The sequence below is a fragment of the Mollisia scopiformis genome (assembly GCF_001500285.1).
Source record: "Mollisia scopiformis unplaced genomic scaffold LY89scaffold_25, whole genome shotgun sequence".
NCBI classification, from domain to species: domain Eukaryota; kingdom Fungi; phylum Ascomycota; class Leotiomycetes; order Helotiales; family Mollisiaceae; genus Mollisia; species Mollisia scopiformis.
Window position 1 is genome coordinate 432,821 of NW_017263605.1, and position 27,170 is coordinate 459,990.

The following is a 27,170-nucleotide window of genomic DNA, read 5'->3' on the forward strand; positions in this document are numbered from 1 at the left end:
TTCTACAGCCTGAACGCACGGACTTTTGTCCCCATGTTCGTCACGGGAAGCCCGAGATCTCAAGGCGGGAGACGGGAGACGATAGAGAAAGACTGTTGCATGGCTTGAAAAGACCAATATGGTATTATGGGAATGATATCAATGAGTCCAAGGCGGTTTGCACTCAGGTTTGTGCAAATAAGAGAAGGTCTGGGTGAGCGAAGTTGGCACCAGTAACTGTTGAATTGAATTAGGCTGTGGAGGCTTCAGATGCTGCAGGATTGATATGTAATGAACTATCTGCCAATATTGTGCGGTTATATTTGTTCGACTGAAAATCTCCATATCGGTGTGAATAATTCTGTAGATTGTGCTCTTCACCCTCTGCGAAGTTGGATCTCACACACGATACGCGAAGGATGAAATGTTTTGGGAAGGTTTCTATTCGTAAAGAAGAGTTTCAAGACTTCATAAAAGACTGAACTCTAGACATGCGCAACGCGAAATTATTGTGCAAGAAAACCACTTGCGATGCCCATAAAAACCACACACGCGCACTCATCAACCATAAAACAAATCCAATGTTACCATAAGCCCAACCTCGCAAGAAAAGTAACCCACCCTTGATATTGTTCCGCCACTGGTTTCGGAGTTGGTAGAACGCTTCTAACGATCAGCGTTTATAATTGCGATTGATATGAGTAAACTTACATGATGGATATCTATTGCTTAGCAATAGAAGAAGGCTTGACCTCCTCAACTTCTCGGGCTTGAACCTGACGTCTAGGTCTAATAGGAAGTTGGAAAGTGAACTGCATGCTCTCTGGAACCCCGTTGTTCAATGAAACATGCTTGTTCTTCGGGGCAGCAGTGTGCTTGGGGACACCGTTGCTCTTCGTGGTAGCATTGCTCATCGAGACACGCTTGCTCTTCGTGGCGGCAGTGTTCATCAGGACGACCTTGCTCTTCGGGACAGTAGCGGTCTCCGGCGTGACATTACTCTCGGAGGTAACGCGGATATCCAGTTCAGCGGCGTTGCTGATGATTCGATCATGAGCTTCTTGAATTTCGACGTTGATCTCCTTCTTCAATGCAATAGAGAGCTCATCGATCTTGGCAATCATCTGCTCACCAGCTTGGTTCTTTAAGTCGAGACGCTGGAGAACAATGTCCCGGGTGTCCTCCTGAGACATGAAAGAGAATTTGCCGTAGCCCAACTCGGTAGCGTAGGTCTTGTCGGTCAAGTCGTCGACCATCGCGTTGAGATCATGGCGATAGAGACGGAGAGAGAGTTCCTCGAAGGAGACGACAGTTGAGATGTTGAGGTCAATGGCTCTCTCAAGCATCTCACCGAAGGTAAGGCCTTGGGAGCGTTGAGGGATCTTAGGAGGGGATTCAGGGATGGGTTCGACGTCGTCCGTGAACCAGACCTCGTCATTGGGAATCTTGTACGAAGGCACTTCAAAGGTGACATGTCAGTAGCAGAACCCACCAGAGTGTTATAGAAGAATACATACTTGCTGCGGTATTGCTCGCAAGAAGTGATGCTGCTTTCACAGGAAGAATTGGTGATCGGGATATTAAAAGGTGGTCGCGTTGAGGAATCCTGGGGTTGACGCGGATGGAAAAAATTTGTTTTGGTAAAGAGGTCGTTGAGATCATATATGTGCGAAATCTGGAGCCGATGACGCTAGAGCAAGAAGGGATTATCGTATACACCGAGGCTGCGTCACAATAGCAGGTGAATAGGAACTGGGTTGAGCTATTGAAGTCGAACACAATGATCTAGATCTGAATCTATAGGTTGAAGTTGGACTTATTGACTTGAAGCTCCGCAAAACGTCTTCCTTCAACTGGGGGAGCATGTTCATTCCATACTGAGCGGTAAAGCCTTTTCCATAATTAAAAATGTCTCAGTAATTTTGAGGATTTTCGGGCAGAAGAAGTAGGGTAAAGCAAGGACAAGATGAGAAGCAGTCAACTCCAACGGCGGCATTTCACCAGTCAGTATTGGGATTTCTTAGAGGTTCTAGATCTTGAACAGCATCAAAGGAATCCTTGTGATATACGGAGATCTGTCATAGTCTCAAATGTTGCATCATGTTGTAGAAGTAGAACAAGTTAGACTCGTAAACACATTATCAAAGCCTCTTGTTTGCCGTCCAAAGCTGCGTCCATTCGCAACCTCAGCGTGCAGAACTCTCAACCCCCCACTGTCCAATCACTCCCGTGTATTCTTAACCACTGGTCCCACGGGTCCTTCAGGTATGGCTTCGATCGATATGCTGAGACGATAGTGGCAACCTAAAATATATGTTGTTAGTTTTAACACCTCGCCTAGATTCAGGAATGCACTTAGCTTTACGTAGACCACCCTGGATTCAAGAATGAATGAAGTGATGATGATCCTGGCAACCTCGCGCCTTCTCTTAAACCCAATCCCCCAGTCCCCAAACAAAATGAGTATACCTCAGGGCTGGACAAAACAAATGTAGTAATTGGCTTGATCATCGTAGAATGTAAGTGTAGGAAAGAAGAGTGTGTGGTGTTGTTGTTCAAGTATGAAGTTGCGGAAGAGGGTACCGCTCATTTATACATCGATCATGCTAGGCGAAGTTGGGCTTAGCGTGACAATTTCCAGCTACTGAATTCACCTTCACTCTTTGATCTCAGCCTTGTGGTCTGGTACTAGTGTCCAGTCTCGGAGTCTCCATCCTTACCTCTCTGGTCAACTTCGGCTTCGATATTTGCTCTGCCGTACCTATTGGATCATCTCACGTGATACAAGCGAAGGTAAAAAGGGGCATAGAATGGCTTCATGGCGCTGGGAAAAGGCAGCAAGTTCCGTTATGATAGTATGTAATTATTTTAAAGGGTGTACTTCTTACTCGCAAACTTTATTGTGTGATACAAATATCCCGACATTCCCTTCCTGAAAGTCATTTTGACGCTGAGGACATTCTAGGAAATTAAGAACAATGCCAAACGAAAGAAGCTGTAAGTTTCTGACGTAAAAACAAACATCCAGCTTCTGCTGATGATTTTCTGACACAGCAGAGAGACCGTGCAGAATCATAAGATCAAGATCTCAAGAGCCACACAACCACACCCCGGCTGAGAAGCCTGTCGCCAGACAAAGATCTTCCGAAAGGCTTTGAGTCTTGTAGGAGATTGAGTTCCATCAAGCCATCATCTGTTCTAGTACAGTGTTCGCAATAATATACGGTCGTATTACGGGGTCTAGTATCAGGTCAATACGCACTTACGGCGTACGGTATGAAGTGCATATATATTGACTATTATTAGTTCCGTATCAATGGAAGATATTAGTCAATATACTAAGTACTGGAATGTAGCTTAACAAGAGGCATATTATATGGAATGTAGCTTGAGACATTGAAATCCAAGCCTAAAAGAGCCTAAAGGGGCATATTTCATAGAAAAATAGTGCAATTCATTGATATTGAACCTTTGAAACAAAACATTCCAGTACTTAGTATACTTCCAGTGAGATTCAATAATACTAGTCCTGATATCATACGTACAACCATATTATTATCGTACGTATCACTCAAAGTACAGTATTTTTCGAAAAGAATACGCACTACAGTGAATAATGCTATTTTAGGCAAATACTATTGCGAACACTGTTCTAGTAGATGTCATCAGTATTTGCTCTAGAGTCTCCGAGCTCAAAATCATTATTTTCAGCTCTGACAACATATCACAATTCTCTTTTCAGTGACAAAGAGCTATTCTACCTGCTGAATTGATAAACTGGCTTTTAAAGTAGCACTTTCTCGTCCAAGTCCAGCCAATATTCCTCGTCATCCCGCACTCTGGGAAAAAGACAACCTGGAACCTCTTTTGACTCCCGGGGGTGATCTATCACGTGTCCTTAAGTTTGATCTCATTTCGAAACAAATCCATTCAGAAACGAAGATTGAACTTACAATGCTCCTCTAATCTAACTTTAATACGCTGTTGTAAGAAGCGACGACTCCTGCTCAGCATCCAAGCTGTCTCTGACGTTGGATTGGACATCACGTGAATATACTTTTTCCTTCCGAATCTTGTTCGCAGCATGCGGCACTCTCAGCATAATCGAACATCTACAAGGTGCGTAAGGTTCCTTTTCCAAGCTCATCATTAACTAAGCAATTAGATTTTCAGAACCTGCTTCTGGGTCGGAAATGCCTGTCACTCTGAGGTGGCATGTGGATCATAAGTTGATCAGGAGACTCTGCAGGTTCACGCTCTTCTGCAATTCTCTATGCATTGCTATCATCGAGATCGTGGTATTCATGCGGATAATCCTATGACGCTCGAGTCGAGACATTGCGCTCCGCAGATATTCCTGTTCGGCGTGACATTCAAAAATTGCTGGAGATCGAACCGGAACCCGACATTTTCCCAATCTTGAGATTTTAGACATCGACAATCAATTCTAACAAATCATCAGAACCGAGGACGTCGCATAATTTCCAATAAGCTGCAGTATCAAATAGGTCCATCAATGGCAGCAAGAAGATCTTCAATTTGTCTATCCTGCTAGCCAGCAAATGCTCCTCCATCTAACTCCATCCTCCTAATCCGATCAATAGATGTAATTACACTCCAACTCACTCCCACATTCCAAGACTTGGTGTATCATGATTATTTTAGTTTCCCTTGGCAGTGGCGTCTGCAATTTCCATTAGCACATCTACAACAATTGGTATTCTGAATGTGTGAGCATACCTAAGTATACAGAGGCAGTGTTGAAGCTGACGACATTTCCATCGGCATCGCTCATGGCAGGAGCTTCGGCATCGACACCCGATGAGGTGGCAGTAGTTTGACGAGCAACGATGTCTGTTGGATTAAAGTTAGTTTTGAAGTTTGGGAGTGGTGGGTCGGTGGGCTCGAGGTGGGTTTCTATGGGACTGGAGACCCCAATGGAAAATACCCATCATCGAAGAAAAAGAGGAAAAGAATATGAATGAGGGAAAAGACTACTGGAGCATACCATCGAGACGGTCTGGAAGAGCAATGGGAGATGCGAAAGCAACGGCCACGAGGGACAGAAGGGCGATGACTGAGAATTGCATGATGACGGTAGTAAATTGACCTTGAAAAAAGTTCGAAGAGTGAGTGGCAAAGGTCGTCCGGCGACAAAGATTGAAAGTAGAAAGTAGATGGAGGAAACGAAAAATGAACGTTTGATCAGATAGAAGACTTGAGATGGAGAATGGGAGAGGAAAGATAAGATGGAAGGGAGACATTGATATTTGTAGTGCCAAGGAGAGGCTTGCTATCCTGGCCATTTGCCGGACATTGTTTTCGCCGCACGGGACTGACGGGCCTGTCCAGGCCGATGTCATCCTAATTGGAGCTGGAGGCGGAGACGTTCCAAAGAGTCTGGGTGGGACTGGGGTGCGGGCAGGCTGAATTCAAGCTTGAATCGGTGATCATGGTGTCGTGCGACTGGGCCCGTTTGAAAAAAAAGTGCTTGTACGGTGGACAACTCGGATCAGTCCTGTGGGATTGGAGGGATTTATTTCTGGATGTTCTGCAAATGGCAGTGTGGATTGCTGATGGAGCATGCTAAGCAACACAGCACGGGGTTGTTGACATTCGGGACATGGGATACGGAAATGTGAGACGAAGGCTGATACGAGGATGGAGCAGTGACAGCAACAAGCGAGAGCGACCAGGCCCGCTTTGAGGCTTAAGCGCAAGATCTGAAGATGGGAAGAACAACGTCCGAAGAATCATTCATGCGTTAACAACTTTGTTTTCAGATGATTGACGTATCCGACGCCTGCATAATGCTTGGCTACATGTCAAGCTTTTGTGGCAAGTCTTGGCTGTGATTTTGACTTGGGGAAATTGGGATGGCAGGCGAAGCGAGTCATGGAGAATCCATCACGTGGAAATGATCTTTCTGCGTCATGATTGTCTTTGGAAAAGAGTCAACGAAGCAGAAGCAGCAAAAAACTGGTCTAATTGTAGTTTTCAGTTAGGGCTTCACCAATGTCGTTCAGAGTGGATATCGATCATGTGACTAAGTCCCCTGCTTCTCCGAAACCTAGTGGTGGATCTTCCCGGGGCTAATGCTTCACCTCCTGCATCAAATCCACCCAGGATCAAATACGACATTGCGGAAAGAATGACGGTTGGGTGTTGAAAATCTCATCTCAATTGGTACGGACAAACTTCCATTCAATTCCTGGTTGCCAGTCAAGGACAAAGCACCATCATCGATACGACGGGATCTTTTCCTCTTAAACATCAGCACTTCACAAAACCACGTTGATATCTTGCCCTCTGGTGTAGACTTCTCGTCTAGTGGCGTGAGATTCTACTCATAGAGAATGAAGTGACGGCCTCGAGCTGGAGACTCGTCTTGCCTTTTCATTTCCTCTCCCCGAGTAGCGAGAGCAAGTGCTGCTACGTGCCGAGATGGATGCCTGGTTTTCTCTTTGCTTTTCGTTAGTTCTGCTTTGATATGGATTGCTACAAGTCGTTCGTTCCTCATGTTCAAGTCTGAGCAAGGTGCAGATTTCGTTGCCATACTTGTCGGCCAGTCCACAGCTGGGACAACTTGTTCGAAGATAATTCAAGTCATGTATCCCTTGTTTGTTCATAATATTTGAGCGTTCTTATATCATCCAACAAACCCTGGTCGAACAAATGCGCTCAAGACCCCAATACCCGGACGAGAAGGAGACCAACAACAAAGTGCACAAGGTTCCGTGTTACCTTCTGATGGGAGTTCATGGACTTGGTGGATGAGAGTGTGTACCTGTCCGCCAGATTGAAACACACTCGAGAAGAGTTGTGGCAATTGGGCTGACTTGGCACGAGACATAAATGCGTTGGTGGTCTTTGCTAGTGGATTCGAGGATGCCATCAGACCAGCTGCAGGACCGATGGATGGTCTTGATAAGGGTTGGAAAGAAGTGCCCAGTACAAAGACTTGCTTGCGACTAGTGTATCGGTTCTCAACACATTGCATGAGAAAGCTGGGTCTTGTTTAACGAAGAAACATCTCACTTCTACACATCTTCAAGGGAGTCGTGGCTCAACATTGTTCGAGGATTGTGCCAACGGTCTGGAAGGGAAGTGCGGTTGGGATCGCGTTCAGCAGACTGTGTGCGGATCTTCAGTGTTGTGTCAAGCTGTGCAGCTTCCAGAGTCTTTGGAAGAACAGGGTACTGTCATTTTGGCCTGCAGAGACCCCATCAAAAACTGAGAACTTGGCTCAACTACAAGTTAGAACGGAAGAGCCTTCCAGGCACGATGAGACGTCATCGTTCAACGAAGGAGAATCGCTTGATTCAATCTCCACATCTCCGTCATCGATATACAACTTTTCCTATGCACAGACACTAGATTCTGGTCGGAAGTTACCTACATCTATCAATTCCGAATGAGACGATGTCGATGACACGCAAAACAAACGACAATACCGCCTCAGCCAGCCCTAAAAGAAATTACGAGACGAATTCGATGTCGGCCAAGATCACAGACAATCTCAACAGAGTCGTATCACGTGTCGGCAAAGCCAACAGATAGTACGAGAGACAGCAAGGAAGAGTGCGCGAGGAGTTACAACCGAAAGAGAGTCTTCAATTTGTGAATGAGTATCCTGGGTATGCGCTTGCGAGCATAGAGTTGAATTCGGCTTCTCCAGCTGGGATTTCTGCAATGTCTTCATCTTGAATTCGATATATTGGTAGCTCCCTGCATGGAGTTGGTATGTGAATGTACAGTCTTCATTCTTGAAAGGATACTCGAGTTGACTTGAGACTCGATACGGAGCCTTTCGCAGCCTCGTTTCTGGGCATTGAGGCTGGGGTTGATGTCTCGGATGACTCGAACTAGAGTCTTCCTTGACTTGCTCCTTCACTCCGCAGGGCCTTGGTGTGTATTGACTCTAGACAGGGTGCTGAGTAGTCGATCCGGGTTCTGGGCTCAGGAGTAGATAGTTTTGTACGAAGAAGCCTCGATGGGGAAAGCCGAAGGCTGAGGAGCTGCAGCTTGCCTTCACTAGTACGAATACACTCAGCTATACACGCATGATTCACGAGTTCAGGTGTGAATCACGAAAGTACAGGACCCACAATCAAACAGACGGGAAATGAGCGATTCTCTACAATTCCAAGCAAGGGAGCAGAGGTTATGGACCGCAAGCTTGCAAATTGTGAATCTAGCAACTAAACGTGCTGAGCACATGCATCTCTACCAAAATGTGTATCTTTCTTCCGCCAAGTCCTTTCCACTTCCAAATAAGCCCGCATCAAAGAAGGTTTTAGTCTGTCATTCGGTTGCCTACATGTCCGTTTCCCAAGTCATCCATGACCAACTCTGGGCCACGAGACTACATCCAATCTTTTCTGCCTCGCTTCCTTCTATACACGTGGCGCTCCAAACTTTCTGCTCCTCTTTTGGCACCACTTGTGGATGTAACGCTTTCCAGAGTAGCCTCGGCGCTGCTGGTAGAGGGTAGAATGTCTATCGAAACTGCCCTTGTTCCAGCCGCTGCCAGACTAGCAACTACCGCCAAGCTCGTCACCGCCACCAGGTTAGCAGCTTTCAGATTGCTGGTAGCCGAGGACGTTGTAACAGCAGAGACTGATGGAAGGGGGCTTGATACGAGGGAAACCTTGATGTTTTCGGCTGATATTGGGACTATCACCTGGATGACTAAAGTTACGGTTGACAGCATTGTTGTGTAAGCGATAGGGGTCGACAACGGTGTGCTTGGGAGAGACGCAGCGAGGGTACTCGTGGGCAAGCTGGAAGAGACTGGCAAAAGACTGCTCGATACGGGGGCTTTGGGCGTACTTGCAGGCAAGCTATTTGAGATTGGCAGGGCCGAGCTGGAGCTACCGCCTCCAGCTGCAGCGGCTCCCAGTGTGCCGATGAGATAAGTTGCCATGGTCGTATTTGCGTCTGACGAGTGTCCTGCCTCGTTGAAAGCTGTTGTTGCGTCTGTCCCAGCCACTCCTGTAATGTCGTCTGGCCCATCTGGGTGGATGTTTATGTACTTGGTGACATCGTAGACTTCGAGGATTAGTTACTTTCTTTCGAATATTTAAGCTGCTTACCATTGTTGTTGTAGATGATCCACGGATCAGTCTTTGTGTTGTGTTTGGCTACATCTGCGGTGGAGTACGTGGAGAGAGATCTTTCGGCGAATGGAACGTTGTTACGTCCATCGAGGACAGGAAAAATTGTGTTGCGTTGATTGGCATCGTTGATGAAGAGTGCTGCAGAAACGGTATGAGCAAACACGAAGTGTAGTGTTGCAAGTCTGGTAAAGATAGAGAGTTGCATCGTTACACGAGCTTGATTCGTTGTTGTCGAAAACGTAGAAAGTCTTGAAGAATTCGGAAGGCTGTTTCATGAAAAAGCAGTTCCTATATATGTCAAGCCCTCAAACCCTCGTGAATGAAACGGCATAATAAATCGTGAATGGATGAGGGCGTGATTGTGGACGGGTGTAGCGAGTGATACAAGATAGACATTCTGAATCAGAATTCTGATGCGACATAGAAAATGAAATAGCATTCCGAAAGACTCGTCCAATACGTCCACTTAAGAGGAATGGGATTTGTAGTAGAAAGTTGGTTGGGGGAGTGGTCGCTTAATTGGCAAATCAAATGATCCATGCGGACAATATGACCCACTCTTAATGGGTCTGCCTTATAAATCTAAACAAGCATCTCTTGCTAAACAGTCCCGTTGGTCTAGTGGTATGATTCTCGCTTAGGGTCTAACTCTGAGTTCAATTTGCGAGAGGCCCCGCGTTCGAATCGCGGATGGGACCTAAATAGCTCCAGCTTATCCTTTTTGTTTTTTTTGCTTTCTTTTCCGTCACACTTTCTTTGCGCGATTTGAGGCTGGAACTTAAGCGACCAGTGAGGAACACGAAACAAATCTATTTTGAGGATATCCATAAAGATCTACGAACAAAACTCTCGTTTTTATAGAATCAATCATCATTCATTTATTGGCAATTAATAGTGATTTTGCGTGAGTTGCAAATATTCTCGTATAGTTACCGTACAGAATAGTATGTCTTCAATTGTCTCAGGATTAATATAAAACTTGATTCACGCTCTCGGCGAGAGTGAAATTGTTCTTTTCTTCTAAGTCTTCTTCTTAGGTCTCAACGTCAAGTACATCTCGCAGATCTGCGTTTATTTTCACTCGATGAGTTTTCTTCGAAGTTTCTTTTATTCCTCGTCTCGAAATGAAAGCGGATCACAGAGTGAAAGTATTAGAAGCCACGTGACATATCGAAGTCCGAGAGTTTCTGGCAAGCTTGGTAAATGACATGCTTCATAACGCTTCTTCATCTATGAATGTTGTCCAAGTCTTTCTAGATCGTTGAATCAAATATTAAGTTTGTAGATTTGAGTTTCTCTGAAGAAGCCCTGCAGAGGATGGATTCGTGGAATAGTGGGCAGAAAAGCCGTACTTGCCGAGTCAACATATGACACCAGCGGTGACTGTGCTCTAGGTGTGATTGAATCCTTGCTTCAACCAGGAAGGCAAATGAAATTCTGCTCTCGCGCTCATTGCTCATCCGGCGTTGTCGTCTTTGCGATTGGGCATTCGCATCGCTTACCTGGGTAAGTGGGGCAACTCGCTTGTAAAAGGAGACATCGCTTAGCTTACAAGTAGGGAGCCATCACTGTGTCCAATTGTGTACCATATGAAACTGTGTTTGACTCAAGAGATGATTAACTGAATTGTCCTATATGATTTCAATCTGATTTATGTCCACTGATGGCTGAGCTTCGCACCGATGTTACGTTCAACACCCCGCCATACTCCACTTTCATTCAGCCCTTCCACATGGCAATTCCACACATCATAAATGTTCGCCACATACAAAGAGCCACTCGAGCAAGGCACACCAAGGTGTACATGACGAATCATAACGCAAAGTACAGTCCGCATACAAATGAAACGCAAATACTTACCTAAGTAGGCATATGCCTAACGTATATATCTTCTAGCTCAATGAGTCTTCTAGCACCACGTAGTCACACACTATATGATCGATCTGGCCGAGTTCAATATCGACACTCCACAGAACGTGCTATATGTCCTCCACTTACATCTGTCTGAGGCTGTTCCAGACACCATTGGAGTCTCTGACAAAATGGCGCTGGGAGTCCTTCGCAACCCAGCCAATGAATTGAACCTTGACGTTGTGCTCGACTGGATATATCTTGGCGTAATTGACAAGAGACATTGGTTCAAGCTTATGTCGAGCATTTCTGCCCTCGAATTGGATAGGCTTCAGATGCGGTACGAAGTTTAGCACAGGAGGTTCGGGCGTCGAGTATATGATGGCGTGGTACTCGGGAGTGATGCCTCGCTTCCCTAAGCCTTGACGGCCGTATGTGAGAATTGGTCTGTAGACGATCAGTCAATGATATGAATGAGTGGGGAATCACTGACACGCAATTGGAAAACCCATTGCCAGTAGCCACGACGACGAATCTTCGCACACTGGAGTAGACCTTTTGTCCATATTCTCCGTCTGCAGTCCAACCCTCAACTGTAACATCAGTCTGCTCTGATATTGATGCGGTATCGGATCTGGGTTCGCCTTTCGGCTCCGCCCATACGACTTTGAATATCTAGAAAGTTAGCAGATGTTAGATATTAACGGCACACGGATCTAACTAACCTGACCAGGCTTGAAGTATTTCGAGCGATGTACCTTGAAACCTGGCAAGTACGTAAGCATCATACGCAGGATAGGAGGCTGAGCACCTACTAGGGTCAAGCGATTCGTATTTTCCCGCCGTGCCCGTAATGTTGGGGCGAGTAAACTCCTGTGGGATCCTTGCCACTTCGCTTGACACCTGCAACGGTGGGGGCGGGCGTCGTGATCGTGCTCGTGCTCGGACACTCGCTTGCATGTATCAGTATAGCCTCGACTTATTCTTGATATCTAAGGGTACCTTGAGTGACCGTCGCATCCGTCTCGTAGGATCGTCCTGGAGAGGAATCTCGTCCTGCACCACTTTGACTGCTTGTAGATAACTGTTGTTCATATGGGGCTGGCTCCTCGTCGCTATAGTACAGTTCTTCTTCGTCCTCTTCTGGTGGCGGTGGTGCTCGGGGATTGTAGAAGCTGCTGCTCGGCGGAGCCGGGTTGTAGTCTGCGATGTTTAGCACATGGAACTCGGTTGTTGTAGGGGCTCATACTAATCGGAGCACTACTGAAGTTACTTCCAGTGGTAGATGTATAATTTTGCATCCTGTCTTGTGCTGAGTACCTGATGATTGAGAAGTCAGCTCCTTCAAGATTGCTTCCCAGCCCAGACGCGAAACGGCATCGCTCATTCGCAGCAAGCTTTCAGCAGTATGTTGGTTTGATTATCACTTACATAGAACGCTCATACATGCTGGAACTTTGTCCATATGCTGGTCGAGGAGCCTGGAACCGTGTTGCTTGGTATTGGGCTACTGCAACAACTTGTTAGTGGAATTCTACAGAAGGGAATAACAACGAACTTGGCACTTGATACACAGAACTTGACTGTCCACTGCTACTGTTATCGACATATTCATCTGCTGTAGAGGCTTGACCCTGCGTCAGGGAGCTTTCGGCCAATGCTTGAGTGATTCCACCCACGGGGTCGGATGCTTGAGTCGGAGCATTGTATGAATAGTCGTTGGCTTCAGAGTATTGAGGACTGTTGTCGTTCGCAGAGCTGGAAAATCTGGAGATAGCAGAACTTGTTGTAGGAATGGGTACTCGAGGTGTCGATTCCACAACTCCCTCGCGACTTTCCCATACTTGCTTGTCTGTTCGATTTGGCTATCAGTGGTGTTACAAATAAAATAATAAAGTGATCCACGAAAAAAGAATATCAAGCTGGTCTAGGTCTTATTGTTCTAGACTTACTTTTGGAATTGTATCGGTACCGGTAAAACTTCCCCTTCCTTCCGTCCCATTCCCATTTGGACCAGTTGTACCCGTCGGACCGGCTGGACGATCGGCTATCCATATGCTGAAAATTGATCGGTCGATTGCTGACTTTGCCTCGTACCACACAAGTACCGAGCCTGGCCGACTCGCCCCATTACGCTGATCGGGTGCTAAATAGACATTCTGAGTTTTGAGCCTCAATTATCCACTCGTCCACTTGATATGTTCAGAAGTGCCATGTCCTCCTTTTGATGGCGCACAAACAGTTTGATATGGCTAAAGGGATAAGATGGAGGTATGGTTTTAAATGTGATTGGTCTGCTCCAATTAGGATGGTGTTGTGTTCCGGTGCTCAATCTGCAGACTGGGGTTGCGCCAGGATTGCCTTTTCCCGGCACAGAAAAGGAAGGCAACCATTCATGCAAGATTCCGTTTGTTATCTCTCTTGTTTCAAAAATGTGGCGGTGGCACGTGAAATCTATTGGGTAGATGCAGGCGCTGAAGGCAAAGTGAGGCTGTCAAGCGAGGCTTACATGGCCATTGGATATAAGATCCTTGTGGGGCCTGGATTTCTTGTGGACCAAAATAATTTGTTATTCCATCGTACACCCCTTTCCGAATACTGCAGCATTCCAGCAACTGGGGCCACGAGCAAATACAGTAATCGACTAATGCCCTTATGGCAACAACGTCGATCTTCATGTTCAAGACAACGGCTTCCGACTTTACTTGTGTTTGCTCGCTAAATGAGTTATCTCGGACAAAAACGCCAAAATGCGCCAAGTGAAAGATTTTATTGAGCAAAAGCTCGAGAAGATAAAGCACAAGATGACCAAGGAAAGGCCGCGAGGATCCCAGAAACAGAAACGGGCCAGCACGAGCAGTATTGGTTCTTCCCAAGGTTTTCCGGAATCACCAGCTTTGAGTTCACAGAATCCCCGAACTCGTCAAAACAGCAATCAAACAACTCAATCGAATACAGATGCTCTTTCTCGGATGAATACCAAAAGCACAACATGCGGAGGGGATTACGTTGTTGTCTCTAGCAATCTAGGAAGATACCAGGTCTCGGAAATGGACCATCAGCCTCCTACGCGGAAAGATATACAGCCCGAAGAAGCTGTAAGCTCCCAACAGAGAACTCAACCAATCTCTCCAGGCAGTGGAGGGAACAAACCAACTCAAGACGACTTAACACCAGGAGTAGAAGGAATCCTACCACAGACGCTGTTACCAGAACCTTCCAGTTTTGCAGCCGAGACAGATCCTGAGGAAGTCTTGGTGCCTCGTCCAAATGAAGAGCCACAGGAAGTACATCAACCAGAACTACTCAGTGTTCGGAGTCAGTCACCAACTGAAGAGGATAAAAGTTCAAACACGATTTCTTCCCCACACGCAGATCTTCATCTTGATTCTATCAGCTTAAACGACAATCCAGAACTTCTACATCGTATCTTGCAAAAGTTGGTCCGGAAAAAGGATGACTGGGACAAACTACGCTCCCTTCGGAAGAATGAACTGGGAGTCCGTTCCTCACTACAAGCTCAACGTACAGTACTGCAGGAGAAAGAAGCAGCTAAGCAAGTTGCAGATAACGACTTCATGAAGCTTGCAAGAGAGAATCCGCCATTGGAATCCCAGCGAGATCTTCTTGAGAGCCATGCAAGACTTCAGCAAACCCGGAATGACTATGGACCTGCTCTGGTGGAATGCGTTCAAAGAGAAGAAGCTTTGGATGTTGTCGAATGGGAAATGGGAAGGTTAGAGGACCAGCTCTACGTAATTCTGTTCGGCGAGATTCAGGAAGATACGAATCTGGCTTCCAATTTCTTCCCCACAGAGACAATTGTGGGATCTGCATCGACACCAAGTCCATGGCTAGGCTTAGTCGCAGGAGTCCAAGATCGATTCCAACCTCTGCATACACAGTATTTATCACGGCAAGGGGACATGGATCTGGCGAAGGAAAGACTAGGCAATCTAGAACAAGAAGCAGAGGATCTATATGCGCGGCAAGAATATTTGCAGCGTTTAGGGCATGATCTGAGTCCGGAACTCAGCGAGGCGTTGAGAGAGATCCCTTCTCGAGAAGCTCAGATACGCAGTGAAATGGCTGACATTGAGGCAGATGTCGATAGATTAAGACAGGAGTGCCTCGATGAGGGGATCGATCTGGACGGTGAAAGTGATGATGGGAGTGGGGACTCTCTGAGCTTTTTTGAGGATGATGTACAACAGGACAATCACTGAGATTTGGAGGGAACACAGCACTTCAGATCTTAAGCGTTTCTACGGATGCATGACTATGCTACTTTTTTTGGATCCCTTTTGCAGGTAGATTGTCGCTTTGTAATAGAGATTTGTGGCCACAGTGTATGAGCAAGAGCTGGGCATGGACAGAGTTCCTGTAGTATTAGGCGTACTACTATCTTCTACGCATTCTTATGTTTATCGGAGCCAGTTTAACACCACTCGGGGTGTATTGGAATGGTCAAGAGGGAATACAAGCGGGATATCGAAGTTCCATCACAGTATCCGTGTTTCTGCCCAATATCGTAAGTTGTGCTTCTCAGAGATAGTTTCTTTCGACCTGCCTGCAGGTAACTTGCCGATGTCTCGATGCTGATAGGTAGTATTCACTTACCATGGGGAACCTTACGCCCAAATACACACCGCCTCGATGCACCTACCAGCAAGTGGTACCATCAGCCAGTCAGGCTGCATCGAAAAGCAGATACCAGTCATAATTCAGTCGTCAGGCCAGAATCGGAAAGACTTGCATGCAGACAGCCCTGGTTAGGATGTTTCTGCCACAGCGAAATGTGACAGGTTGAATCAATGCCATCCCGAGTATCGAATAGGTTGTACTAAATATCTATATGTTGTGTAACGATAAAGATCGTCCAACAATCGCTTGGGTATCGGTCACTTGAGGCTCTTATCGTCAAATTTTCGAGACCCCCGGGACTTTCTGGACTTCTGTTGTTTTCTACTTGCTCTGAGGTCTGCATGTGCTTATTTGCTTTTTCAAAGTGCGGGGTTTGAAAGCTAACACGTGATTGTGATTGAAGCATAGGTAGCCATGCAATGTCGAGTCACTTAGCAGCACTGTTATTGGAGTTTTGAAGTGAGGCTTCACCAGAAGTTGTCAAACGCTCCCGAAAAGCCAATGTTGGTGCCTAACGTTCGATCTTCTCAGCTGGTTCGCTGGACACTGTAGTCATACGACTGCCTTCTCCAAGACAGCTGTAGCCTAAGAAACCCCAGAAATCCGAACAAGCCTATCACGATGTTATTCAAGGTAGCCCCTGATCGGCTTCCTTCAGAAAGTAAGTCCAGTCCAAAAATTGCTCTTTCCTCACATTGCCCAGCTTTGAGTAATTCTTACCTTTTCTTCTCTCTATATTCTTAAGCATCCTATCATAGTACCCCTTCTGAGGTTGCCGATCGAGACAACATCCACGTAGCTGCTGGGGTAGTCCTTCTCCTCGTTGCCATCGACATGGTCTGCGCATTCACTCACACAATACATGTAACATCCGCTTCTGCGGTATGCGGACCTTTGTCATCTTTCCTTGTTAACAAGATTCTTCTTTGGCAGACTTAAAGACGAAGGGTGTGCTAAAGACGATGTAGCACAGAAAGTGACCGCAGACTAGTAGCTAGAAGAAGAATTTTATGATCACTAATTGAATCACAGCAGTACCCAGAGCTAATCAGATTCCCTCCAGACCTTTTTGTGTGATTCAAGTTGAAACGCGACTCGGAATGGGCGACATCATACCCAAATCTCTCCTGTTTCGTTCTGGCAAAGACTCAAGGTTCTCGGTGCTAGTCTACGTTTCACTCCTGCTTCGAGAAAGGTCCCCAACGAAGAACACGACGAAAAACCCATAGAAAAGAAATGTTGAAGTGGTGCCCACCCTCTCTGTCCTATGTGCCAGAACTGATACAAGTCATTGAGTCAATACTTCCACCAAACTGCACCATACGACGCTGCTTTGTCCTTATACCTACAACTCCCGGCCTTCATGGCACATCAGGTTCACGCGAAATTGCAGCCTCAAGAAGTGTTCATCTCAAGCGATGTCAGGAAGGTTTCAGCTGCAGAGCAGTGTTCATTTTGAAGTTATCTCTTCATATGCGTTCACAAGCTGTGAGGTCATGCTGTATACTTTCTTTCCGCTACAATAAACGATACACGACCAAAAACCTTCAAAGTATGCCCCTGTACCTCAGCCATCGCTGGTCGTTTGTCTTTCTAACTCGATTTGGCGCTACTTGCTTTGATGCCACCGCTGCCACCTTTGGCACTGCTTCCCTTGGCAGTGCTTGCTTTAGAACTATTCGCTTCGGCACCGCCTGATTTCCCTTTCTTTCTGGCCTTAAGAACTGCAAGAGCAAGCTCCCGATAGTATCGTACTTCTCTGCAGTTTGCGCAGTCCCTGGAACAGTATTTTCCTTTGCAGGTGACAACATGAGTGGTGCATCCGCCTGGCCATAACTTGTGGATATTCCAAGGGTAGGCTTTACATTTTGATCCGCCCATCTTTATTTGTTAAAGTCTGCCGTTGGTTGATCTGCTTAGAAGTTCGGACTTGGTCTTGGTTATTGATTGTTGTGGGTGATGAGAAAGTTTGCGTTGAAGAAGAGATCCTGTTGCTTGTTGTCTTGGGTAAGTCTTTCCAATGACAGGGAGCCTCGGCCAGGTTATTCATTAGATACCACTGCAATACATGTGGCTGTTGACGATATTTTATTCACAAGTGCCACAGCTGAATATTTCTGAGCTAATTTCACCTGAAATACTTTCAACGTATCACGTAAGCAAGATTTAGAGTTGTGTATCTCTTTTCTGGACTCTTTCACTCTATAAATTGTGGATAGTCTTTGAAAGGCTTGGAAGACGCTACCAGGATCTTAGCATACAAGTCTTATCCACAGCTCAAACTGACAGATTCTTGAACCAAGTTCGTTATGCCATTTCGAGTCGTGAATCCAGATCCGGTAAAAGCAGTACATCCTCATTCCACATGAACTGGACGACAGACCTATAGCAACTCAGTGGAGGCTCATCATTAACTCGTATTGTTATTCATGACCCTTCTGAAAATTTACAACAAAAGTGACCCGGTCAAGAAGGACTTCGTACTGATTTGCTATTTTGGTCGATATTTAGCGTTGTATTGACCCTTCTTCTGCATCGCCTTGATCGCCCTATTTGTGTACTCTTGCTGAGATGTTCTTATTTTCTTGCATCCTGCACAGTTCGAGCTGCAGCTGATGTTCTTGCACTTCTCTACATGACGTTTGCAGGAAGCTGGATTTCGTACGAGGTGGGAACATTTCTTCTCGCTCTTGCTTTGACTGGAGCCCATTTTGTGTATGAATTCCTCGTTGTGTTATGCTCTTGAAATTGTGCTTGAAGATTCTTGCACCGGTATCCCTTGGAGATTCGTGTTGTGGTGGATGTGTTATTGAGAAGTGTTTAGACCGTGTGTCTGGGAAATTTTTGATGTCATGACTTCGGTTGCAATATGATTCACTGCACGGATGACGCCGACATCGAGAAGCCTCTGGACCATTTTTGAGTCTACATGACGCTCGTGGTTTCAGGAGTAGCACGATTCAGAACCAAGTGTTGACCTTAGTCTACCAGTATCCAAATCCTCAATCAAACGCATTGGTTGTCTTTGACAAACCTTGAAAAGATGCTGCCAGCAGCCCTAAATTCCAGACTTTCATATTTCCTCAGAAAGCATTATAATTCAACTGGTTACAACGACCAAGTTTCGTTTTATTTCCATCCTCCAAGCAGCCCCACCTCAACTTCTATGCAGATGAGTACATTGACGTTCTTTAGACAATAGCGGCTACTTTAGTATTAGTCTGCGGTCCCTCAGTATCAGTCTATATATGAATGTCTTCTAGGCATAACTTATAGCAGCCACGTCTTCGAAATATGCTCACTGTTTCTCAAATCTTCTAGCGCTGCCGGCCAGATGCATCAGGATGACCTTTCGGGTTCTTATTGTCTGTCATGACGTCTTTTGTGTACTTTCGTATCGATTTACATGTCTCGCAATCGGCTTTGCACTTCTTTTTCGAGCAGCTGCGTACGTGAGAGCGACAAGCCATGTCGGCACCTAAATCATGGCCTGGGCAGTGATTTTTGCTTTGGCTTGAACCCATCTCTGCGTGATGTTTTGAGGCCTCGTTGAGCTTTTATGTTTATTGATGGGGAGCCGTGGAATGGGTTGGAGGGAAAATTTTGTGGCGTGTTGAAGTGCTCTGGAGAGTTGGGTTGAACGCATGTCAGAAAAGACATTTTCTTTGGAGGACGGACGTGAAATATGAGGCATCGCTAACGAGATGAATGAGTCAGGTCCTTGGAGACCTTTAGAGAGATGCCACATGTAGATGACGCTTCTGCTTGATGAAACTCCTGCATACTTCGTGAATCGCGGACTGCTTTCAAGTCGCACACGTGACTGTCCAGTAAACCGTCACGCGACCCATGATACACCTAACACAACATATGTCGTTGAGACACCCAAAATCGCATCTTATCCAAAAGCCTATACTCCCAGCACCATCCCTCAACCTTATACCGCTTCCAAGTCCCCTATTGCGTGACATTCCCCACACCCCTCATAATGCGGACATCTCTTCCCGAACCGACACTTCCTCAAATGCTCCAGATGACACCAATAAGGATCACTATCATGTTCATCACCAGAGCATGGTTTATGTCCCGGACATTGAAGGACCATCGTTCGCCAATCGCCTTCTCGTTGTGCCGATTTGGAGGCGTACATGCCGTGTTTGGATGGTGTTGTGCCCATTTTTGTTGTTGTGGGAAATGTGATGACGATGAAGACAGTAGTTGGGTTTGTTGGGTTCTTTGTTATTTTTATTACATGCCTTTAGAAGGACGATAACAAAGAAAGCGGTTTCGGGCATGTGATGTTGAGGAGTTGGACAAGGGTTCTTTGTTGCTGTGATTCAGGGCTAGTATTCACGCTTGGAGTTAGACACATTGTAATAATACAATATTATTGTTCAGCGGGTCATAACGGCGACTCATTTAGGGTTTCATTTGAGAAGGAAGAAGGAAGCTAGGTACGACTGAGGCTCACAGCGTGACGATTTAGCCTTGCCAAAGACGATAGATGTTGCAAACATGGAAGAAAACTAAGGTGCAAAAGAGCGGAAAGGGTTTGTGATAGTTTCATGGCAGCCGAATAAGCAGGTAAGATGGTAAAGGAAAAGTATTTAAGTAATGATCTATGTTTAGGTGCTCTGACATTATGTGGGGATTGGCGCCATCGCCTCCTGCTCCTTTTGCCCAGGCATAATTCAGTCGGATAGACTTCCCACCAACGTCTTAATCAAACATAGATACTCCCATACCCTGGTGGCGTTGCCCAAAAAGTCATCAATTTAGGCATAGGTCGCAGCATCGCACTCTCCAAATCCCTTCTATCACCAGGTTGTGGTCGAGCAGAAAAAGGCCGCTGAGGAGTCCCCGAGTCGTCTTCTTTGCTGTCTGCATCAGGGCAACCGCACTCAAATATTTGCGCCCGGGGGGTATCATATGAGGTAGAATAAGCGGGCAGAAGTGTTCTCGATGATGTTGCATAACAAGATGATACGTGAATTGGGGTGTCGATCGACATGTTTGTCTCAATTGCAGCATCGGGTCCCGATTCGTGGAGGCTTAAGACTATCTACGTCTGAATGTCAAACAGGCTGATAATTCTGCGAACATGGAGGATTACTTTTATCCAATGGGTTACGGTGATACACTCCCAGTTTGTATCGACAATGAGCCGTTTTGTTGGTCCAGACTCGCGCATGCTGTGGCATGAAGGTAGCTGCGCTTCGAGCTCAATCTTGGTTGGGCCAGATCTAGAATCAGGCGATTCGTTGCTTTCCATGGGAGTAAGAGCCACACTGTTCTTCTCTGAGTCTAATTTCTCCTCTGATCTCATTGTCTGGGTTGATAGTTTTGACTTTTCATCCGGAACATCCATTTCGGAGTCTCCAAAGTCTCCCAGGTATCGTGACTCAACAGATTCCTCGAGTAGCTTGATCTTCCGATGTGGTGCTCTTCTGTAGCTGTCGTCTTCGTACCCAAAGAATTGAATATTTTCTGTCAGATAGACCGCAACGGAGTGGCAGCGTACTTGGGACGAGGACAGTCGAAGTGTGATAGGTATCTTTGATCCGATGGGGAACGACTTGGAAGGGATGGCAAGATTGTAGTGAAGTCGGTCTTTCCACTTATTATTTATCAATATCGGTCCAGCTCGGTCCAGTAAATCCATTTCTGGCACGCGGACTAAGATGATCTCTTTCATCTTGTGGATGTTGGCTCTGAACACTCCATGCAGTTTCACAAATGCTTCGAGCTGGTAGTTAACGTATCTTTCCCCAATCTTAAGAGTCTCCGGACATGTTCGAGGTATTGGAAATTCGATCAAATATTCGTATATACCTGGCTCGAAAAATTGATGACTCGAGCTTTTCGTAGTAGAATGCCTCTGGAAGCGATTCGATTGGAAAGGTAGACTTTTCTGGCGCGCTTTATACCGATCTAGATCCAAAGGTGTATCACTTGAACTGCTATTCAACTGAATCGATGATGACTGGAGAGGTGTATAAGATCCGCACGGAGACGACGTTTCGCAACCAGGTAATGTACGGAGATCTGTGTGGGTCTCTTGTCCGAAACTGTGAGGAAGAATGGAGCGGCGTGTGAATGTCCAACTGTGCTTAATGAAATCTTTCTCTTCAAACTGACCGCAGGCTCCTATTCATAGTTTCAGGAATCACTTGCGTCCACTGGTAGGATATGTCTCGTACCTCGATGCCGTTCATTCCTCGACCTGCCCGTAAAATCCAACTTGATGGCCTTGACCTTAACAGCTTCTATGACCCTCAAAACAAGCTTCCCTCGAAGGATAGCCTGCTGCTCTTCGCCCGTGCCGTTCATACTCGACAACGCACCGAGAGTGCAGCCTTTCTGGAACAGAACTGGCTCCGCGAGCTCAATCGAGCATTGCACCAGATCGCCCGAGGACTTATGCTCCATGCTATCTGAACTATGCCGATGACTAGTCAAGGGTCTTTTGTAGTATTCTGGCAATGGATATGCGAGTAAGCGTAGCTCAACCTGCCAAGAAAATGTATAACTCTACCAGTTCTTTAAGCATCACCTGGAAGCACGATCGTAACATTACATCATCATTTCCAACATGTGCACCGTAAGCAGCGCGCAGATCTGCAAAGCCAGCGCTGTAATCTCTAAGTGAACAATGTTGGATTTCTTGTTTGAAGTACCCTGCACACAAGGGTTACTGTGCTCGAATTACCCCGAATTTCTGCAGCTGATGCTTTTCGATCACACCAGATACCTCGATCTTCAGTGCAAGTATGTCCAAATAGTATAAAGTGTGACGTCTGAGGATAGTTTGTCAGATAAACCCTCCTCGGGTGCATTTTGATGCTTCAAATGAGAGGCAAATCGATGTTGTTGTCTCTGTCTACCGGCTCCGGGTATGAAAAGCCGGGTGAGCCGGTACTTGTAAGCGAATGATGCCCCTCGTTAAGGCCTGAGGCCGCCAAAGCCTTCTATACGTACGTCACGGAGCTCTCCTCCTCTCTCTCATCGATAAAGAATGAATGCCGACGATGAATTTCCCCTCTCCGACAGTTGCAACCCAGTACATTCCACTATAGTACCACACAGTCCAGCCAGTACCGTTCCGACCCGATCCGTGCCGCCAGAAGAGCAGCGCAATGTCAGAACGTGAACAATCTACCGGCACTACCATGGGCTCTCCCAATGCAGCCCAACCAACCCAGCCGGCACTGAAGCGTCGACGAGTTGCCAAAGCCTGTGAGAGTTGCCGATCGCAGAAGTCTAAGGTGAGTAGAGCAGACGTGCATACTCAAGCGACCTCCTGTCATCTTGGCAGCGCCACACGTGATGTTGACCAACGTGACTTTTGCTGACCTGGTGGCAGTGCGATGGAGAACATCCAATCTGTGGTCGTTGCAAGGGGTATGGTCATGTGTGCTCTTGGCCCAAGGACAAGAAGGATAAGAAACACCCGAATCAGGGCTCAGACGCTTCCAGTCCCGGAGAGCCCGGCCCAAGAGACTCGCAGCAGCCATTGCTGCAATGGGTTATTCAGTCTTATGACAACTTGATAGCAAGCGTGCAATCCGACTTGCCCGAATCGACTCGCAATTCGACCACATCAGTATTATCTCAGATCCGAGGGCGCTTGCCTGCTGGCATAGTCACTTCGGCGGCCCCAGGAGCAACATCTCTTCAACGAAACCTATTCGATCAGAGCGGAAATAACTCGAGGTACTTAGGGGAAGCGAGTGACGTTCGCTTCTTTCACACCATCAAGAAAATCCTTCGAGACGATGTTCATTCAGGCAGCTCTGTCGAGGGTGAGACACAAAGCTACGACCAAGAGATCTTGCGTTTAGAGACGCATGGTGGACGACACAACCTTCCGACTAAAGAGGTGGCAGATGCGTACATTGAAATTTACTTCTTCACAATTCACATCGCGTATCCCTTTCTGAACAAACCATCATTCATGGTACGCTACGCCAGATTTTGGACAGGAGATGTAGAAGCTGATGAAGGTCCTTCGTGGCTTCCTCTATTGTGTAAGTTATTAACTAAAGGAGAAATTACCAAGGTTATACTCACATACCATCAGACACAATCTTCGCGATTGGCGCCTACTATACATCTTTCCCTCGAGGCGAAAACGCCAATGTTCAGGCACATCTTGATTACTTTGGCCAAGCTATGTCGCTCTCGAACTCTATGATGACGGATTGCACACTAGAGAATGTTCAGATGCTGATTGCCCAGTGTTTCTTCTTACTGGCTATGGGCCAAACTGACAGGTAAAGAGATAATGTCTCACGCTTTCAAAAACTAACATCTGTTTAGATGCTGGAACACTCTCGGCCTTGCAATCCGTGTGGCGCAGAGTATTGGCCTCCATGTTCAAGACTCACGCGAGAAGCCTTTGACGGGTCTCACTATCTTAGAGCAAGAGACGATACGGCGAACTTGGTATTCGCTATATGTCCTGGACCGGCTTCTCGCCCTTCAACTAGGCCGCCCTATTGCCATCCACGAAGATGAATATTATGTTAATCTACCATCAGAATCAGAAGAAAATGCATGTCTCTTTGACGGAGAATCGAATCAATTCTTCTATGATCAGAAGTCTTGTCCTATTGATTATTTCGTTTCCGTCATCGAGTTCTCCAGAATCTTGGGCCAAGTAATTAGCGACCTTTACCGGCCTTCACAGGTGGCTATTGAACCTGACAAACTGCTATCGAGCACCGCAGATTTAGACGAGAAACTTATAGAATGGAAGTTGAGCCTTCCACGTCATCTTCGGTTTGATCTTGGCCACACTTTTGAGAAATCCATGATTCTCAAACGACAGGTAAGCCTTAGTGTGTGATTTTGTCAGACCTTTGCTAAATATACCCAGCGGAACATGCTTGCAATCAAGTTTCACCATCTCCGTACGCTGATGCATCGTCCATACCTCTGCTTGGCATGGGTCCAACAGCCAAATCGACCTCTGATGGCCCTACTCAAGCGAGCCCGCTACCGCGTCGACAGCTTAGAAAGGATTTGTGTCCACGAAGCTCAGCAAACTGCTCATCTACTACACAACGTAGCCGACGAGAAGAGCTTGGTCCACGACTTTCCCTGGTGGCAGATGATCTCCTGTCTGCTATGCGCAAGCTCCGTTCTCCTCGTCGCACGGGCATGTATTGAACCCGACCGCGCCGATCTAGTGGTTCAATCACAGACGCTGGACGAGGATGCGGAAACTTGCCTCAAGGTCTTTGATGCGTTGAGCGTCAATTCGGATGCTGCTCGACGTGCAAGAGATATGATGAAGGACTTGAAGCGCATTCGCATCCTACCTTCCAGTAATTCTCAAGACACACTTTACCTTGCAGATTATCTAACGATATGTAACAGGACTCTTAGATTCGAGGAGCGACTCGTCTTCTATAATCGACGGTACGAACGACAATGTACACACAGACGGTCTGGCTGGTGGGCCTTCCTTCGTCCAAACTTTCAATTACGGAGTGAGTCATACTGGGATCGACTGGCAGACGTGGCCTGGCGAGCTATCGGATCCGATGGCGTGGTCGGCGCAGTTTCTGAATCCGTCGGAGAATGTTTTCTTCAATTCTATACCGGTGTCTGATGCTGAATTGCCTCAATATACGCAGTATGAGGGGCAGATTTAGCACCGATGGATGCAATTGAGACAAATGTAGAGTAGTTGGAATATTCTTCGCTATGCTAGATGGTGAGATGTCCGCTGAGAGAGAGAGAAAGTTGAGAGGGCCTAGACAGAGAATGGGCAGAGATCTTGTAAGGAACGACTCCAAGTTCGTTGCATCAGATAGCTTAGCTTCATTAGCGCTGGCTTTGAAGACTTGACTTCAACAATGAGCGATATTCAGTGGAAGTTGCTCGTAACCAAATGATGACAATCGCCCTTCCTGTGACAATGTGAATGTTGCCTAGAAAAAGAGAAATAAAAACGGTGCATCACAATAGATAAGAATCACCACCTCGCCGCTTCGTGCGTGATATCTCAGTAAGATCTATCCAGATTAAATAATTGGCGGTATAAAGTGAATAAGGCACGGTTATGTACATCACTGAGTAGGCAGATGATATGTCGAACAGCCTAAAGAAAGCAAATAGAGATCAAGATCTCAACACCAAACATTTTGTAGTTCAACCTGATTCTTGCAGGCATGAAATTTGTAACCCTCAAAAATAACAGCTCCATCAAGCAATCGAATCGAATGCAGATCCTCGTAATCGCCATCTTGCGAAATCGCAAGAGAAAGACAGTCCCTCAAGCCTCCCCCCGGGGAATAACCCCAAGTGGAAATCGAATAAAAGTGGTCTCTTCAGTCATCAATCCTGAGCCACCAGCATAAAACGCTATAGCCGCACAAATAATGGTAAACGCACCACCGGCCTTATTAACATTGATACTCGCCTGCGGATGTTCCGTCGCAATAAACTGCGCAATAGACAGAAACAAGAACGCTAGCACCAGAAAGAAGAACACAGCAATGATCGTCCAATTCGTCCTCAGCGCCGCAACGAGGAACATGACCGTGAGAAAACACCACAGGATCAAGTAGATGCCGAGCGCGAATGAAAATGCGCGCGCGTCACCGGCATACGCATCTTTGATGCCGAGAGATGGGATCAAGAACATGGCGAAGCTGAGCCAGAAGGCGCCGTAGCAGCAGTGGACTGTGGTGCCGAACGTGTTGCCGACGCGGAATTCCATGATGCCAGCTACGAACTGGGCGAAGCCGCCCATCAAGATGGCGAGCCCGAAGACGGCTTGGTCAGGTCCTACTGCGCCCTCAGGGTTGGAGTTTGGTAGGCTGGAGAGTAGCACTGTTAGATTGCATGGTTTGAGGGGAGAGAAAGTAAGTACCCAGCTCCACATTGGTAGAGGCCCAGAACAAAGGTCGTCAGCGCGAAGCCGATGAGTCCTAATGGACCTGGATTGGCAAGCTTTCCGAAAGGAGGAAAAGGGACTTGTGAGACGGTGCCAGTGTGACGGTGCAATTGGGCTTTCAGGTCCTCCCCTCCATCGACGTGATGGTTATCCTGAAACCCGGCAGCGGATGCCTGGGTCTCGTCTTGTGCAGCCATAGTGCAAGTTTTGCGTTTTGCTCTTACAGTTTGTGATTTTTTCGTGATCAAGTGCAAAAGAGAGAAAAAGTTAGAACGATGCTGTGCACACAGGAGAAGGGATAATTACTCTTCACATATACATACCAGCAGTCGCTCTTCATCCGGACGCCCGCGAACATGCTATTCGGCATAACATATCACGCTCTGCGGCCCGATATGTCAATATTCAAAACTGGTATAGCCTGACAGCCTATTGTCACATCCATTTTGAGGGGAAATTCCGATGTACACCCCTCAATCTGAATCCCCTCCTTTTGTACATTTCAATAAAAGATAAGGTTACCAATTTTTCGCGGTAGCCGGACATAGTGGCTTTGACGAGGCACCGAATAGATGTAGTTGTTAAGTTCGCTTATGCTGACTACAATTTCGAGTCAGCGAGGTCGTTGAAAGAGGCTACAAGGAGCGATTAGTCAGCGTAAACGGGAACCG

General features: G+C 46.5%; 9 protein-coding genes and 1 non-coding gene across 10 annotated transcripts; 3 read left to right on the top strand and 7 right to left on the bottom strand.

The window, feature by feature from the left end:
- Positions 1 to 701: 701 nt before the first annotated feature.
- LY89DRAFT_739745 (uncharacterized protein) lies at positions 702 to 1,641 on the bottom strand (the record flags this gene model as incomplete). Its single annotated transcript, XM_018220497.1, has 2 exons — positions 702 to 1,438; positions 1,497 to 1,641. The coding sequence occupies 2 exons, from the start codon at positions 1,639 to 1,641 to the stop codon at positions 702 to 704; spliced, it is 882 nt and encodes a 293-aa protein (XP_018065107.1).
- Positions 1,642 to 4,640: 2,999 nt separating this feature from the next.
- Positions 4,641 to 5,069, bottom strand: LY89DRAFT_739746 (uncharacterized protein; the record flags this gene model as incomplete). The annotated part of the gene is made up of 3 exons (XM_018220498.1): positions 4,641 to 4,663; positions 4,720 to 4,833; positions 4,988 to 5,069. The coding sequence occupies 3 exons, from the start codon at positions 5,067 to 5,069 to the stop codon at positions 4,641 to 4,643; spliced, it is 219 nt and encodes a 72-aa protein (XP_018065108.1).
- A 3,809-nt stretch (positions 5,070 to 8,878) lies between these two features.
- On the bottom strand, positions 8,879 to 9,303 carry LY89DRAFT_595892 (cytochrome b5; the record flags this gene model as incomplete). The annotated part of the gene is made up of 2 exons (XM_018209884.1): positions 8,879 to 9,030; positions 9,075 to 9,303. Coding segments are annotated over 2 exons (381 nt in total), but the record flags the coding sequence as incomplete, so codon positions are not given.
- A 402-nt stretch (positions 9,304 to 9,705) lies between these two features.
- On the top strand, positions 9,706 to 9,796 carry LY89DRAFT_t68. Its single transcript has one exon. It is a non-coding gene; the product is annotated as a tRNA-Pro (tRNA).
- Positions 9,797 to 10,755: 959 nt separating this feature from the next.
- On the bottom strand, positions 10,756 to 12,418 carry LY89DRAFT_689387 (uncharacterized protein). Its single transcript, XM_018215899.1, has 7 exons — positions 12,381 to 12,418; positions 12,199 to 12,269; positions 11,952 to 12,152; positions 11,765 to 11,902; positions 11,675 to 11,715; positions 11,443 to 11,624; positions 10,756 to 11,396 (listed from the first exon to the last, which is right to left on the bottom strand). The coding sequence occupies exons 2-7, from the start codon at positions 12,248 to 12,250 to the stop codon at positions 11,093 to 11,095; spliced, it is 918 nt and encodes a 305-aa protein (XP_018065110.1). The 5' UTR covers positions 12,251 to 12,269; positions 12,381 to 12,418; the 3' UTR covers positions 10,756 to 11,092.
- A 1,116-nt stretch (positions 12,419 to 13,534) lies between these two features.
- LY89DRAFT_250173 (uncharacterized protein) lies at positions 13,535 to 15,446 on the top strand. Its single transcript, XM_018206188.1, has one exon. It carries the CDS (start codon positions 13,700 to 13,702, stop codon positions 15,173 to 15,175), a length of 1,476 nt encoding a protein of 491 aa, XP_018065111.1. The 5' UTR covers positions 13,535 to 13,699; the 3' UTR covers positions 15,176 to 15,446.
- Positions 15,447 to 20,237: 4,791 nt separating this feature from the next.
- Positions 20,238 to 20,740, bottom strand: LY89DRAFT_689389 (uncharacterized protein). The gene is made up of 2 exons (XM_018215900.1): positions 20,707 to 20,740; positions 20,238 to 20,655 (listed from the first exon to the last, which is right to left on the bottom strand). Exon 2 carries the CDS (start codon positions 20,602 to 20,604, stop codon positions 20,317 to 20,319), a length of 288 nt encoding a protein of 95 aa, XP_018065112.1. The 5' UTR covers positions 20,605 to 20,655; positions 20,707 to 20,740; the 3' UTR covers positions 20,238 to 20,316.
- On the bottom strand, positions 20,656 to 22,022 carry LY89DRAFT_739750 (uncharacterized protein; the record flags this gene model as incomplete). Its single annotated transcript, XM_018220499.1, has 2 exons — positions 20,656 to 21,740; positions 21,794 to 22,022. 2 exons carry the CDS (start codon positions 22,020 to 22,022, stop codon positions 20,656 to 20,658), a joined length of 1,314 nt encoding a protein of 437 aa, XP_018065113.1.
- Positions 22,023 to 22,604: 582 nt separating this feature from the next.
- Positions 22,605 to 25,473, top strand: LY89DRAFT_710532 (uncharacterized protein). Its single transcript, XM_018217834.1, has 6 exons — positions 22,605 to 22,858; positions 22,957 to 23,620; positions 23,674 to 23,866; positions 23,913 to 24,423; positions 24,472 to 24,922; positions 24,975 to 25,473. The coding sequence occupies exons 1-6, from the start codon at positions 22,730 to 22,732 to the stop codon at positions 25,250 to 25,252; spliced, it is 2,226 nt and encodes a 741-aa protein (XP_018065114.1). The 5' UTR covers positions 22,605 to 22,729; the 3' UTR covers positions 25,253 to 25,473.
- A 161-nt stretch (positions 25,474 to 25,634) lies between these two features.
- On the bottom strand, positions 25,635 to 27,083 carry LY89DRAFT_655572 (uncharacterized protein). Its single transcript, XM_018212351.1, has 2 exons — positions 26,476 to 27,083; positions 25,635 to 26,422 (listed from the first exon to the last, which is right to left on the bottom strand). Exons 1-2 carry the CDS (start codon positions 26,694 to 26,696, stop codon positions 25,876 to 25,878), a joined length of 768 nt encoding a protein of 255 aa, XP_018065115.1. The 5' UTR covers positions 26,697 to 27,083; the 3' UTR covers positions 25,635 to 25,875.
- Positions 27,084 to 27,170: the final 87 nt, after the last annotated feature.